The sequence below is a fragment of the Conger conger genome, chromosome 11, assembly GCF_963514075.1.
Source record: "Conger conger chromosome 11, fConCon1.1, whole genome shotgun sequence".
Classification (NCBI taxonomy): Eukaryota; Metazoa; Chordata; class Actinopteri; order Anguilliformes; family Congridae; genus Conger; species Conger conger.
Window position 1 is genome coordinate 7,027,460 of NC_083770.1, and position 12,281 is coordinate 7,039,740.

Sequence of the window (12,281 nt, forward strand, 5' to 3'; positions counted from 1 at the left end):
GAGTAACTGATAAGAACTAAAACACAAGCAAATACGTGCAATTTTAAGTAACCCATGACGAACCTGACAGAAAATAAAGAGAAGCTGCAAATTCTCTTCAATAATGTGAAATCTTTATTTTAGAGTCGCAAAACTTTGTTTCAGCAGCACGGATAAGAAATACCAAAAAACAATAACAAAAAAAACTAAACGGAAACATTGTCACCAACAAGACTTTGAACATCAATGATCACATCGCAGACACACACGCCCTCTTCCCCTCCCCTGTGCACCCCTGCCCCCTGCTGAGTTCACGCTTTTGTGCAGAAAATGAGGAACGTGGCATAGCATAGTCTCTGTCCTTGCAGGAGCGGGGGGAGGATGTCTCTGATAGGGCCGTTTCCACAGCTGGTCCTGGCCCACCCATCTTCCGGATGCGGTCCAGGCCAGGACGGGGGGGAGATACAGTACTTGGAGCGGTTGGGCTGAGGGGTTGGGCGAGGAGAGCTCACAGACCCAGAGAGGCTTTCAGCAGGGAGGCCATGTTCTCGGGCATCGAGCCCTCGTTGCCTGGAGGAGAACCAGAAACCTGCCATTAGAACCGTAACCGTAACCGTGACCGCGCGGTCACCAAGACATGCGGACCCATCTTCGAACAGAACAGCGTGACCAAACCCGCGTCCAGGCGTTAACAAAAATAACCATTCCCAGCATTGCGACGGCAAATGAATGACAACTGCCAATTTGATTTGAATTCAGCCGATCAGAAGTGAGCCTGAAGTTACAGAGGTTTCGCGTTTAATTTGGCCGCTTTGCCTCTGCGGAAAAATGTACTAGCGAGCTTCCAACACTAGGCGGCAAACGCATTGTATTTCGGCCTGTAACAGGCAGAGCAGTCATTTGTAGAAAGATTAACCATAATCCAGTGTTTTAGGGCTTGTTTTTCACAGAACCACCACCAGGTGGCAAATTTGAGCAGTCACTTTTGTGAGCCCACCCACCCGGCGTGATGCACAGAAACAGATATATAGTGGTGTGAAAAAGTGTTTCCCCCTTGCTGATTTCTTTTTTTTTTTGCATGTTTGTCACACTTAAATGTTTCAGATCAAACTAATTTAAATATTAGGTCACAAAAGAGGTCACAAAAGACCCCACAACAACATCCAAAGAACGGCAGGCTTCACTTGCCTCAGTTAAGGTCAGTGTTCATGACTCCACCATAAGAAAGAGACTGGGCAAAAATGGCCAAGACGAAAACCACTGCTGAGCAAAAAGAACATTAAGGCTTGTCTCAATTTTGCCAGAAAACATCTTGATGATCCCCAAGACATTTGGGAAAATACTCTGTGGTCCGACGAGACAAAAGTTGAACTTTTTGGAAGGCGTGTGTCCCATTACATCTGGCGTAAAAGTAACACCGCATTTCAGAAAATGAACATCATACCAACAGTAAAATATGGTGGTGGTAGTGTGATGGTCTGGAGCTGTTTTGCTGCTTCAGGACCTGGAAGACTTGCTGTGATAAATGGAACCATTAATTCTGCTGTCTACCAAAACATCCTGAAGGAGAATGTCCGGCCATCTGTTCGTGACCTCAAGCTGAAACGAACTTGGGTTCTGCAGCAGGACAATGATCCAAAACACACCAGCAAGTCCACCTTTGAATGGCTGAAGAAAAACAAAATGAAGACTTGAGTGGCCTAGTCAAAGTCCTGACCTGAATCCTATTGAGATGCTGTGGCATGACCTTAAAAAGGCAGTTCATGCTCGAAAACCCTCCAATGTGGCTGAATTACAACAATTCTGCAAAGATGAGTGGGCCAAAATTCCTCCACAGCGCTGTAAGAGACTCATTGCAAGTTATCGCAAACGCTTGATTGCAGTTGTTGCTGCTAAGGGTGGCCCAACCAGTTATTAGGTTTAGGGGGCAATCACTTTTTCACACAGGGCCATGTAGGTTTGGATTTTTTTCTCCCTAAATAATAAAAACCTTCATTTAAAAACTGCATTTTGTGTTTACTTGTGTTGTCTTTGACTAATATTTAAATTTGTTTGATGATCTGAAACATTTAAGTGTGACAAACATGCAAAAAAAAAAAGAAATCAGGAAGTGGTGTGAACAGGGGGCTGGAGCCTATCCCAGCATACATTGGACGAAAACCTGCACTTCCAGAGTGCTACAATCTACACATTGCAGATCTTTTATACTCCAGTCTTGTTTCCGAGCGTGACTGTGGAGAAAGAGGTCTACATGTCCGTAGATGTTGCTAAAATGTGCACAATTTCATAATGCACATAAAAAGAAATACATACGGCACATATACTAAAGTGCCACATATATTAAACTGCCTAATTGGGGATAGCTGGCTCTATCAGATGGTACTGAGTATTGTGAATCAAGGAAGATCAGGCGAAGATACATGACTGCTTTGTGATTAAACCAGATTTTTCTCAATTTTATTTATCATTTAACACGATGTGAAGAAGCTGCGTGTTAATTTCCGAATGATTCGTCAGATCATTGGCATGCTTGTCAATCAATGAAAATGAAATATCAATTATTAGTTTAAAGGAAAGTTTTGTGCCCCATTGCTAAGTAGGCCTAAATCTTTTAGTAAAAATCCTCAGAAACCTCAATTAAAGAAGCAAATATTCAAATGTAACACTACTGGAAGGATTTCTCCTCTTTGTCTTTCCTTGCTCTGCCAGATTAGTACCCAATTAATTTAGGGACAGCCAGATGCAGTTCCGTTTGAGGGAGAGAGACTTAACCAGCATTCCTTGATGGAAAATATTGTACATAATATATAATAATATATTATCATAGCTTTGCAGTTGTTATTTTAGAAAATTATTTTATATAGTCAAACAAAGAGACCGCATCTATGTAAATTGTTAGTTTGTGGACTGTTCTTGAAAGGCAGGCACATACTAGCAATACGACACTCTGCTGCCCCCTGCTGTTGGAACATTGCGAGCGTTTGAGACGGCTCACCTTCCTCGGCTGCCGTCATGTCCTGCTCCAGCTTCAGCTTCTTCTGGCCCAGGCGCAGCATGCAGTCCTCTATGGAGTCCTTACTGATCAGCTTAATCACCTTCACCGTCCTGCGAGGGAGAGGCCCACCTTAGAGAACCAGCACCTTCCGTCTCTCAAAACCCCCTCCCTTCCCCTCCAGGCTTCTATCCAGAGCCACTTACAGTTCACACAGGGGACAACCCCCCTTGGGACAATCTGGGGTGAAGGGCCTTGCTCAAGGGCCCAACGGTTGTGGCTACGCCGTCGTTGAATCACCAACCTTCTGGGTCCCAAGCATGTACCTTAGCCACTAGGCTACATGCTGTCCCAGTCATGTACCTTAGCCACTAGGCTACAGGCTGTCCCAGTCATGTACCTTAGCCACTAGGCTACAGGCTGTCCCAGTCATGTACCTTAGCCGCTATGCTACAGGCCGCCCCAGTCATGTACCTTAGCCGCTGTGCTACAGGCTGCCCCAGTCATGTACCTTAGCTACTAAGCTACAGGCTGCCCGAGTCATGTATCTTAGCCACTAGGCTACAGGCTGCCCCAGTCATGTTCCTTAGCCGCTATGCTACAGGCTGCCCGAGTCATGTACCTTAGCCAGGAGGCTACAGGCTGCCCCAGTCACGTACCTTAGACAACAGGCTACAGGCTACCCCAGTCATGTACCTTAGCTACTAAGCTACAGGCTGCCCGAGTCATGTACCTTAGCCACTAGGCTACAGGCTGCCCCAGTCATGTTCCTTAGCCACTAGGCTACAGGCTGCCCCAGTCGTGTACCTTAGCCACTAGGCTACAGGCTGCCCCAGTCATGTTCCTTAGCCACTTGGCTACAGGCTGCCCCAGTCATGTTCCTTAGACAACAGGCTACAGGCCGCCCCAGTCATGTAGCTTAGCCACTATGCTACAGGCTGCCCCAGTCATGTACCTTAGCCACTAGGCTACAGGCTGCCCGAGTCATGTACCTTAGCCACTAGGCTACAGGCTGCCCCAGTCGTGTACCTTAGCCACTAGGCTACAGGCTGCCCCAGTCATGTTCCTTAGCCACTAGGCTACAGGCTGCCCCAGTCATGTACCTTAGACAACAGGCTACAGGCTGCCCCAGTCATGTACCTTAGCTACTAAGCTACAGGCTGCCCCAGTCATGTTCCTTAGACAACAGGCTACAGGCCGCCCCAGTCATGTAGCTTAGCCGCTATGCTACAGGCCGCCCCAGTTATGTACCTTAGCCACTAGGCTACAGGCTGCCCCAGTCATGTTCCTTAGCCACTAGGCTACAGGCCGCCCCAGTCATGTTCCTTAGCCACTAGGCTACAGGCTGCCCCAGTCATGTACCTTAGCCACTAGGCTACAGGCTGCCCGAGTCATGTACCTTAGCCACTTGGCTACAGGCTGCCCCAGTCATGTTCCTTAGACAACAGGCTACAGGCCGCCCCAGTCATGTACCTTAGACAACAGGCTACAGGCCACCCCAGTCATGTAGCTTAGCCACTATGCTACAGGCTGCCCCAGTCATGTTCCTTAGACAACAGGCTACAGGCCGCCCCAGTCATGTAGCTTAGCCGCTATGCTACAGGCTGCCCCAGTCATGTAGCTTAGCCGCTATGCTACAGGCTACAGGCTGCCCCCCTGAGCCCTGTACCTGGTCTGGCCCACGCGGTGGCATCGGTCCTCCGCCTGCTTGTCGTTGTAGGGGTTGCAGTCGATGTCGTGCAGGATGACCACGTTGGCCGAGGTCAGGTTGATGCCCAGGCCCCCGGCCCGGGTGGACAGCAGGAACACGAAGATGTCGGGGTCTGTGTTGAACTCGTCGATCAAGACGATTCTGGAGTGAGGGAGAACAACGGCGCATTATTACCGTCCGGGTGAAACACAGAATTCAGTATCCAGTATGAAAGTATGAAAAGGAGAATGAAACCTGGTTCAAATACATTATGGTTATTTAGCTGATCCATTTATTCAAAGCGACTTATAGTTGTAATAAGACTAAGCAGGGGACAATATCCCCGGAGCAATGTGGGGTTAAGGGTGGGCCTTAACAGCTGCACAGATCTTTTATATTTTTTGTATTACATATAGCAGATGCTTTTATCCAAAACGATGTACAAAACAGTACAAATCAAAGTCATACAACAAACAACCAAACATGTCAGATAAGGTAGAATTCATATGATTGGTTGTAAGGCAATGAACATAATATTATGTCCAGTACACAAGGTAGATAGGCAAAGTCTGTAACTACCATATCAACGATAAGTTGAGGAACTACAGTATCGAGACATCCTAGACGAAGGTATGAAAGGTCCAAGACAGGTGAAAAACAAGATCTTGTCGTGGCTACACCGGGGCTTGAATCACAAACCTTCCAAGTCCCAGTCATGTACCTTAGCCACTCGGCTACAGGCTGCCCCAAGACGCTTTACTGAGCTTGTCAGGTTTATGGGAACCAAAGAAACGCTCAAAAAGCGCAAGCCCTGTCTTCTGGTCAATCAAAGCGCTTACAGTGATAAGGGGGGAAACATCGCCTCAACCACCACCGATGTGTAGCACACACCTGGGTGATGCAAGGGCTGCCACTTTGTGCCAGAACGCTCACCACACACCAGCTGAGGTGGAGCGGGAGAGAACAATGCCTTTGCCAATTGAATCAGGGGATGATTTGGTGGCAGGTTGACAGGGTTGGGAATTTAGGCAGGACACTGGGGAACCCCCTCCTCTTCGCGATGAGCGTCATGGGATCTTTAATGACCACAGCGAGTCAGAACCTCAGAAAGGGTATAGAGATGACCAAATGAGCTGGTAATTAACCGACCTGTCGGCCATGGGCGTCGAGCCATCGAGCCGGACGTAACGGTGGCTCAGGTGCTGCAGAAGGACCTCCACGATGTCCAGCATCATGGTGAACTGACTGAACAGGACCACCCGGTCACCCTGCAGAGGAGACCAGGCTAAGGTTACACCACTGGAGGGGGAAGACCACGGTCAGACTACGGTCAAAGCAGCACCACAAACAACAAAGTATTTAACCAAAAAGGCAGACACCAGCCAGCCGGTTATTGGCCAGTTTCAAGAACAATTTCGGCTTAGTCCTGGACTACATTGATTTTATGTATTTTTTTATAGATTTATTTTCTCCCAATTCGGTAGCCAATTGTACCCAATTAGGGATACACCACCCACACCCCGTCTCCCAGCGGCCCGAAGGAGAGCGACACGCCTTCAAGTCGTCTCATCTCATGCTCGTGACCGTGATTCCGAGGCGCCCGGGGTGCTGTTGTGCGCGGTGATCCGCTAACCCTGACAAGTCCCTCCCTCTGGAGCAGTGAGCCAATTATGTCGCTCCACGAGAGCCGGCCAAGCTTGGCTTTTGGCAGGACCAGGAATCAAACCCCGGTCCTTGGTGTGCAACTAAATTGAGTTTTGTATGGAGAATCTCCATTCGAATTCAGAATTTAGCCTAGGACTAGGCCTTTGTAACGGTGAAACTGGCCCTATATTCAAATGGCACAGTAAAATTTTAGTGGCACAAAGAATATTTTAACACATTTTAACTTCACAGTATGTGACATTTTTACAGCACTGCAAGGAGCACAATGCTAACAGTACAGTACAGTGTATAATCTTTCCAGCACAAAAGACAGCGCAGAGCTAACAGCACAGTATAATCGTCACAGCACATTAAGGACCACAACGGGAACAGCACCGTATAGTGTATAATCATTCCAGCACAGTGCTAACAGCACAGTATAATCTTTACAGCACAGTAAGGAGCGCAGTGCTAACAGCACAGTATAATCTTTCCAGCGCAGTAAGGAGCACAGTGCTAACAGCACAGTATAATCTTTCCAGCGCAGTAAGGAGCACAGTGCTAACAGCACAGTATAATCTTTACAGCACAGTAAGGAGCGCAGTGCTAACAGCACAGTATAATCTTTACCGCACAGTAAGGAGCACAGTGCTAACAGCACAGTATAATCTTTACAGCACAGTAAGGAGCACAGTGCTAACAGCACAGTATAATCTTTACAGCGCAGTAAGGAGCACAGTGCTAACAGCACAGTATAATCTTTACAGCACAGTAAGGAGCGCAGTGCTAACAGCACAGTATAATCTTTACCGCACAGTAAGGAGCACAGTGCTAACAGCACAGTATAATCTTTACAGCACAGTAAGGAGCACAGTGCTAACAGCACAGTATAATCTTTACAGCGCAGTAAGGAGCACAGTGCTAACAGCACAGTATAATCTTTACAGCACAGTAAGGAGCACAGTGCTAACAGCACAGTATAATCTTTACAGCACAGTAAGGAGCACAGTGCTAACAGCACAGTATAATCTTTACAGCGCAGTAAGGAGCACAGTGCTAACAGCACAGTATAATCTTTACAGCACAGTAAGGAGCACAGTGCTAACAGCACAGTATAATCTTTACAGCACAGTAAGGAGCGCAGTGCTAACAGCACAGTATAATCTTTCCAGCGCAGTAAGGAGCACAGTGCTAACAGCACAGTATAATCTTTACAGCGCAGTAAGGAGCACAGTGCTAACAGCACAGTATAATCTTTACAGCGCAGTAAGGAGCACAGTGCTAACAGCACAGTATAATCTTTACAGCACAGTAAGGAGCACAGTGCTAACAGCACAGTATAATCTTTACAGCGCAGTAAGGAGCACAGTGCTAACAGCACAGTATAATCTTTACAGCACAGTAAGGAGCGCAGTGCTAACAGCACAGTAAGGAGCGCAGTGCTAACAGCACAGTAAGGAGCGCAGTGCTAACAGCACAGTATAATCTTTACAGCACAGTAAGGAGCACAGTGCTAACAGCACAGTATAATCTTTACAGCACAGTAAGGAGCACAGTGCTAACAGCACAGTATAATCTTTACAGCGCAGTAAGGAGCGCAGTGGTACGGGTGACGTAAAACAAAGAGCATAAGCAGAAGCAGGGCTAAGAGCGCTGAAGACCCCAGGGGAAGGTACCTTGTGCTTGAAGGAGGCCAGCAGTGAGGTGAGCAGGTTGAACTTGCCCGAGTCCAGCAGCTCCTCGCTGCTCAGCTGGTGGGCCCGCAGGGCGGAGTACTGCAGGCAGAGCCGGTGCAGCTCGAAGTCCGACATCACCTCCATGTCCTCCTGGACCAGCGCGGGGTCGGCGTCGCGGTGCGTGGGCTCCTGCGGGGGGCGGGGGGCGGGGGGCGGGGGGGGGGGGAGAGCGGGCGTCTGAGCCACGGCACGGCCGGGAGAACCACCAGCCGATAAGCGGCATCGACCTCCGGCGTTTAAGCCCGTTTCCCCTGCGATCGCTCGCGCGGTCACACGATGTCGTTGCGGAACGGCGTGTCGCTCTTATCCTGGCGACTGTGCGCGGTCGGAGGCTGTAAATGCCGCTTTTACAGTGCAGTCCGTAAGTATTTGGACAGCTGGTAACTAACAATTGAAAAAAAAAGATTTGGCTTTGTAGTCCAGATTTGAAATGAATTTTGAGGTTAAAGCGTCCCCTTTAATTTGAGGGTATTCACAGCCATATTGGGTGATGCGTGTAGGAATTACATCCTTTTTATACATAGCCCCCCCCCCTCATTTTAGGGGAACAAAAGTTACTGGACGGTTGGCTTCTCAGCTGCTTCAGATTGGGGTATCACTATATCTGGAGGCAACATCATTTTTTTTAAGAAGTCCAACCATTATTACTGACAGGGTGATGACAGTACCATTTAAAATTGAGGTTTTCGATTTTGAGAACCGTCCTAATCCTTGATATAGAGCTGCAGTCCCAGATGACATAAAATGGCAAGCTCCACTAAGTGACTAAGCAGAAATCTATACCATTTGACACTAATGGAAATAACCAGAACATCATAAGGCATTCTCTCTGCATTTATGCACCTGCCGATAAAGAAGTCTCAATCGCAATTACAGTTACGTCGTCTGCGCTCAGGTGATTACCTGTGTGACTTCTATGGCTTGTTGCGCTGACAAAACGAACAGGGCGGGAACTGACTGCGATGAGCCATTTTAGTTTGAGTCTTCGACACATAGACATCACCAGACTCTGGGTATCTTCCCTGGTGATGCTCTGCAGCAATCTTTAATCCCCACTTTTTGCCTTCAGTCTCCTCTTCAGCATGTAAAATGCATGTCTAATTGGATTCAGATCCTGTGATTGACAGTCAAGGATTTTCCTATTTTTGGCCGCCAAAAACCCCTTTGCCGCTCTAGCGGTATGTTTTGCATCACTGACTTGTTGCATGACGAAGTGCCGTCCAATAAGTTTGGAGGCATTCAGTTTTATGAAAAATATTTCCGTAGACTTAATTGTTTTAATTATGTCTGCAGTCACATGATCAATGAAGTGAGCCCTCATGGGCAGTTCCTTTCTCCACACTTTCCTCTCCCCCGCACTCTGGTACATGCTGACCTTTGTCTCATCTGTACACAAGACTTCGTTCCACAACACTTGGGGCTCTTTCAGGTGCTTTTTAGCAAACCGTAATCTCGCCTTTCTGTTCTTCCATCAGTGGCTTGCATCTTGCGTACCCTCTGTCGTCCTGCTGGTGCAGTCTTCTACGTATGGTAGACTTTGACACATCTAAACCTGCGTCCAGGAGAGTGATTTTGATCTGCTGGGCCATTGTCGGGGGGAGGGTTTGCTTCACTATAGAGAGAGTTTCCTCCAGTCATCCACTACAGTGGTCTTCCTCTGTCTTCCAGGTCTTTTGACATACTTGAGTTGACCAGCTGTTTTTTTTCTTGTTAATAAGGAACCAAACCGTGCTGTATGTGTGATGCGTTGGGGTTAGTGAACGAACCTTGAGCATGAGCCGGCTCATGACTGCCAGCTTCTCACTGGTGTAGTACTGCCTGTGCAGCAGAGGGTGGTTCGCCATCTTCCTCAGTGCCATCATCACATTCGAAAGCTCCCGCTCTGGAGAAAGAGAAAGAGAGGCAGAGGGAGAGAGATTACTCATCATTGTGCCATTATCCCAATCTCAGTTTGAGTGTGCTTTGGGAAGGCAATAAATAGCGTTGCCAGGAATGATGATGTGAACGGAACTGAACAGACACGCTGCGTTAGCCGCTAGCGCGTGAGATGATGTTTTCTCTTCGTCAGCTGCTAATGCACCAGCGCGGTGCAGGACCCACTCTCTACGTTAGCCGCTAATGCACCAGCGCGGTGCTGGACCTGCTCTCTAAGTTAGCCGCTAATGCACCAGCGCAGTGCTGGACCTGCTCTCTTCGTTAGCCGCTAATGCACCAGCGCGGTGCTGGACCTGCTCTCTACGTTAGCCGCTAATGCACCAGCGCAGTGCTGGACCTGCTCTCTACGTTAGCCGCTAATGCACCAGCGCGGTGCAGGACCCACTCTCTACGTTAGCCGCTAATGCACCAGCGCAGTGCTGGACCTGCTCTCTACGTTAGCCGCTAATGCACCAGCGCGGTGCTGGACCTGCTCTCTACGTTAGCCGCTAATGCACCAGCGCAGTGCTGGACCTGCTCTCTACGTTAGCCGCTAATGCACCAGCGCGGCGCTGGACCTGCTCTCTAAGTTAGCCGCTAATGCACCAGCGCGGTGCTGGACCTGCCCTCTACGTTAGCCGCTAATGCACCAGCGCGGCGCTGGACCTGCTCTCTATGTTAGCCGCTAATGCACCAGCGCAGTGCTGGACCTGCTCTCTATATCAGCCGCTAATGCACCAGCGCGGTGCTGGACCTGCTCTCTACGTTAGCCGCTAATGCACCAGCGCGGCGCTGGACCTGCTCTCTAAGTTAGCCGCTAATGCACCAGCGCGGTGCTGGACCTGCCCTCTACGTTAGCCGCTAATGCACCAGCGCGGCGCTGGACCTGCTCTCTACGTTAGCCGCTAATGCACCAGCGCGGTGCTGGACCTGCTCTCTACGTTAGCCGCTAATGCACCAGCGCGGTGCTGGACCTGCTCTCTGTTAGCTGCTAATGCACCAGCGCGGCGCTGGACCTGCTCTCTACGTTAGCCGCTAATGCACCAGCGCGGTGCTGGACCTGCTCTCTATATTAGCCGCTAATGCACCAGCGTGGTGCTGGACCTGCTCTCTATATTAGCCGCCAATGCACCAGCGCAGTGCTGGACCTGCTCTCTACGTTAGCCGCTAATGCACCAGCGCGGTGCTGGACCCGCTCTCTACGTTAGCCGCTAATGCACCAGCGCGGTGCAGGACCCACTCTCTACGTTAGCCGCTAATGCACCAGCGCGGTGCTGGACCTGCTCTCTACGTTAGCCGCTAATGCACCAGCGCAGTGCTGGACCTGCTCTCTATATTAGCCGCCAATGCACCAGCGCAGTGCTGGACCTGCTCTCTACGTTAGCCGCTAATGCACAGCGCGGTGCAGGACCCACTCTCTACGTTAGCCGCTAATGCACCAGCGCGGTGCTGGACCTGCTCTCTACGTTAGCCGCTAATGCACCAGCGCAGTGCTGGACCTGCTCTCTACGTTAGCCGCTAATGCACCAGCGCGGCGCTGGACCTGCTCTCTAAGTTAGCCGCTAATGCACCAGCGCGGTGCTGGACCTGCTCTCTAAGTTAACCGCTAATGCACCAGCGCGGTGCTGGACCTGCCCTCTACGTTAGCCGCTAATGCACCAGCGCGGCGCTGGACCTGCTCTCTACGTTAGCCGCTAATGCACCAGCGCGGTGCTGGACCTGCTCTCTACGTTAGCCGCTAATGCACCAGCGCAGTGCTGGACCTGCTCTCTACGTTAGCCGCTAATGCACCAGCGCAGTGCTGGACCTGCTCTCTACGTTAGCCGCTAATGCACCAGCGCAGTGCTGGACCTACTCTCCGCACAGCCGGAGCGCTTCAGCCTCTGGAACAGGGAGGAGTAGAGCTCCTGCTGCTTCTCGCTCATGGGGCAGATCTCCAGCTGCTCCTCCTTCTTTGGGAGCTGCTTCAGCACCTGAGGAGGAGGAGGAGGAGGAGAGACATCTGTGAACGGGCGTGTTTAACCCTGCGCACGCGCTCCTTCCATCAAGCGCTCTCCCCTCTTCTACTGCCCCTCTGCCGCAAGGCCTTCTCTCAGTTAATGACTGCAACACTGACCGAGTCTTTTCATGAAGTCAATAATAATAATAATAATAATAATAATAATAATAATAATTAAAATGTCTTGCATTCATATCGCATGATTTCTTAGTCAAAACGCTTCACATTTATGAGGAGGAAACTCCCCTACCCCACCTGGGTGATGCACGGCAGCCATTTTAATTAAATTCTACTTTAGTTTTTTCAGTAGGGAACGTCCATAGAGTT

The 12,281-nt window shown here is 49.6% G+C and overlaps 1 protein-coding gene across 1 annotated transcript in view; it reads right to left on the bottom strand.

Moving 5' to 3' along the window:
• Positions 1-91: 91 nt before the first annotated feature.
• Positions 92-12,281, bottom strand: part of smarcad1a (SWI/SNF-related, matrix-associated actin-dependent regulator of chromatin, subfamily a, containing DEAD/H box 1 a) — a 33,775-nt gene continuing 21,585 nt past the window's right edge. Inside the window, exons 17-23 of the mRNA XM_061261014.1 lie at positions 11,811-11,928; positions 9,808-9,923; positions 7,982-8,170; positions 5,811-5,929; positions 4,641-4,823; positions 2,975-3,084; positions 92-549 (exon numbers count right to left, since the gene is read on the bottom strand). Coding sequence (XP_061116998.1) covers positions 488-549; positions 2,975-3,084; positions 4,641-4,823; positions 5,811-5,929; positions 7,982-8,170; positions 9,808-9,923; positions 11,811-11,928 — 897 coding nt within the window. The 3' untranslated portion in view covers positions 92-487. The remainder of the gene's footprint in view (positions 550-2,974; positions 3,085-4,640; positions 4,824-5,810; positions 5,930-7,981; positions 8,171-9,807; positions 9,924-11,810; positions 11,929-12,281) is intronic.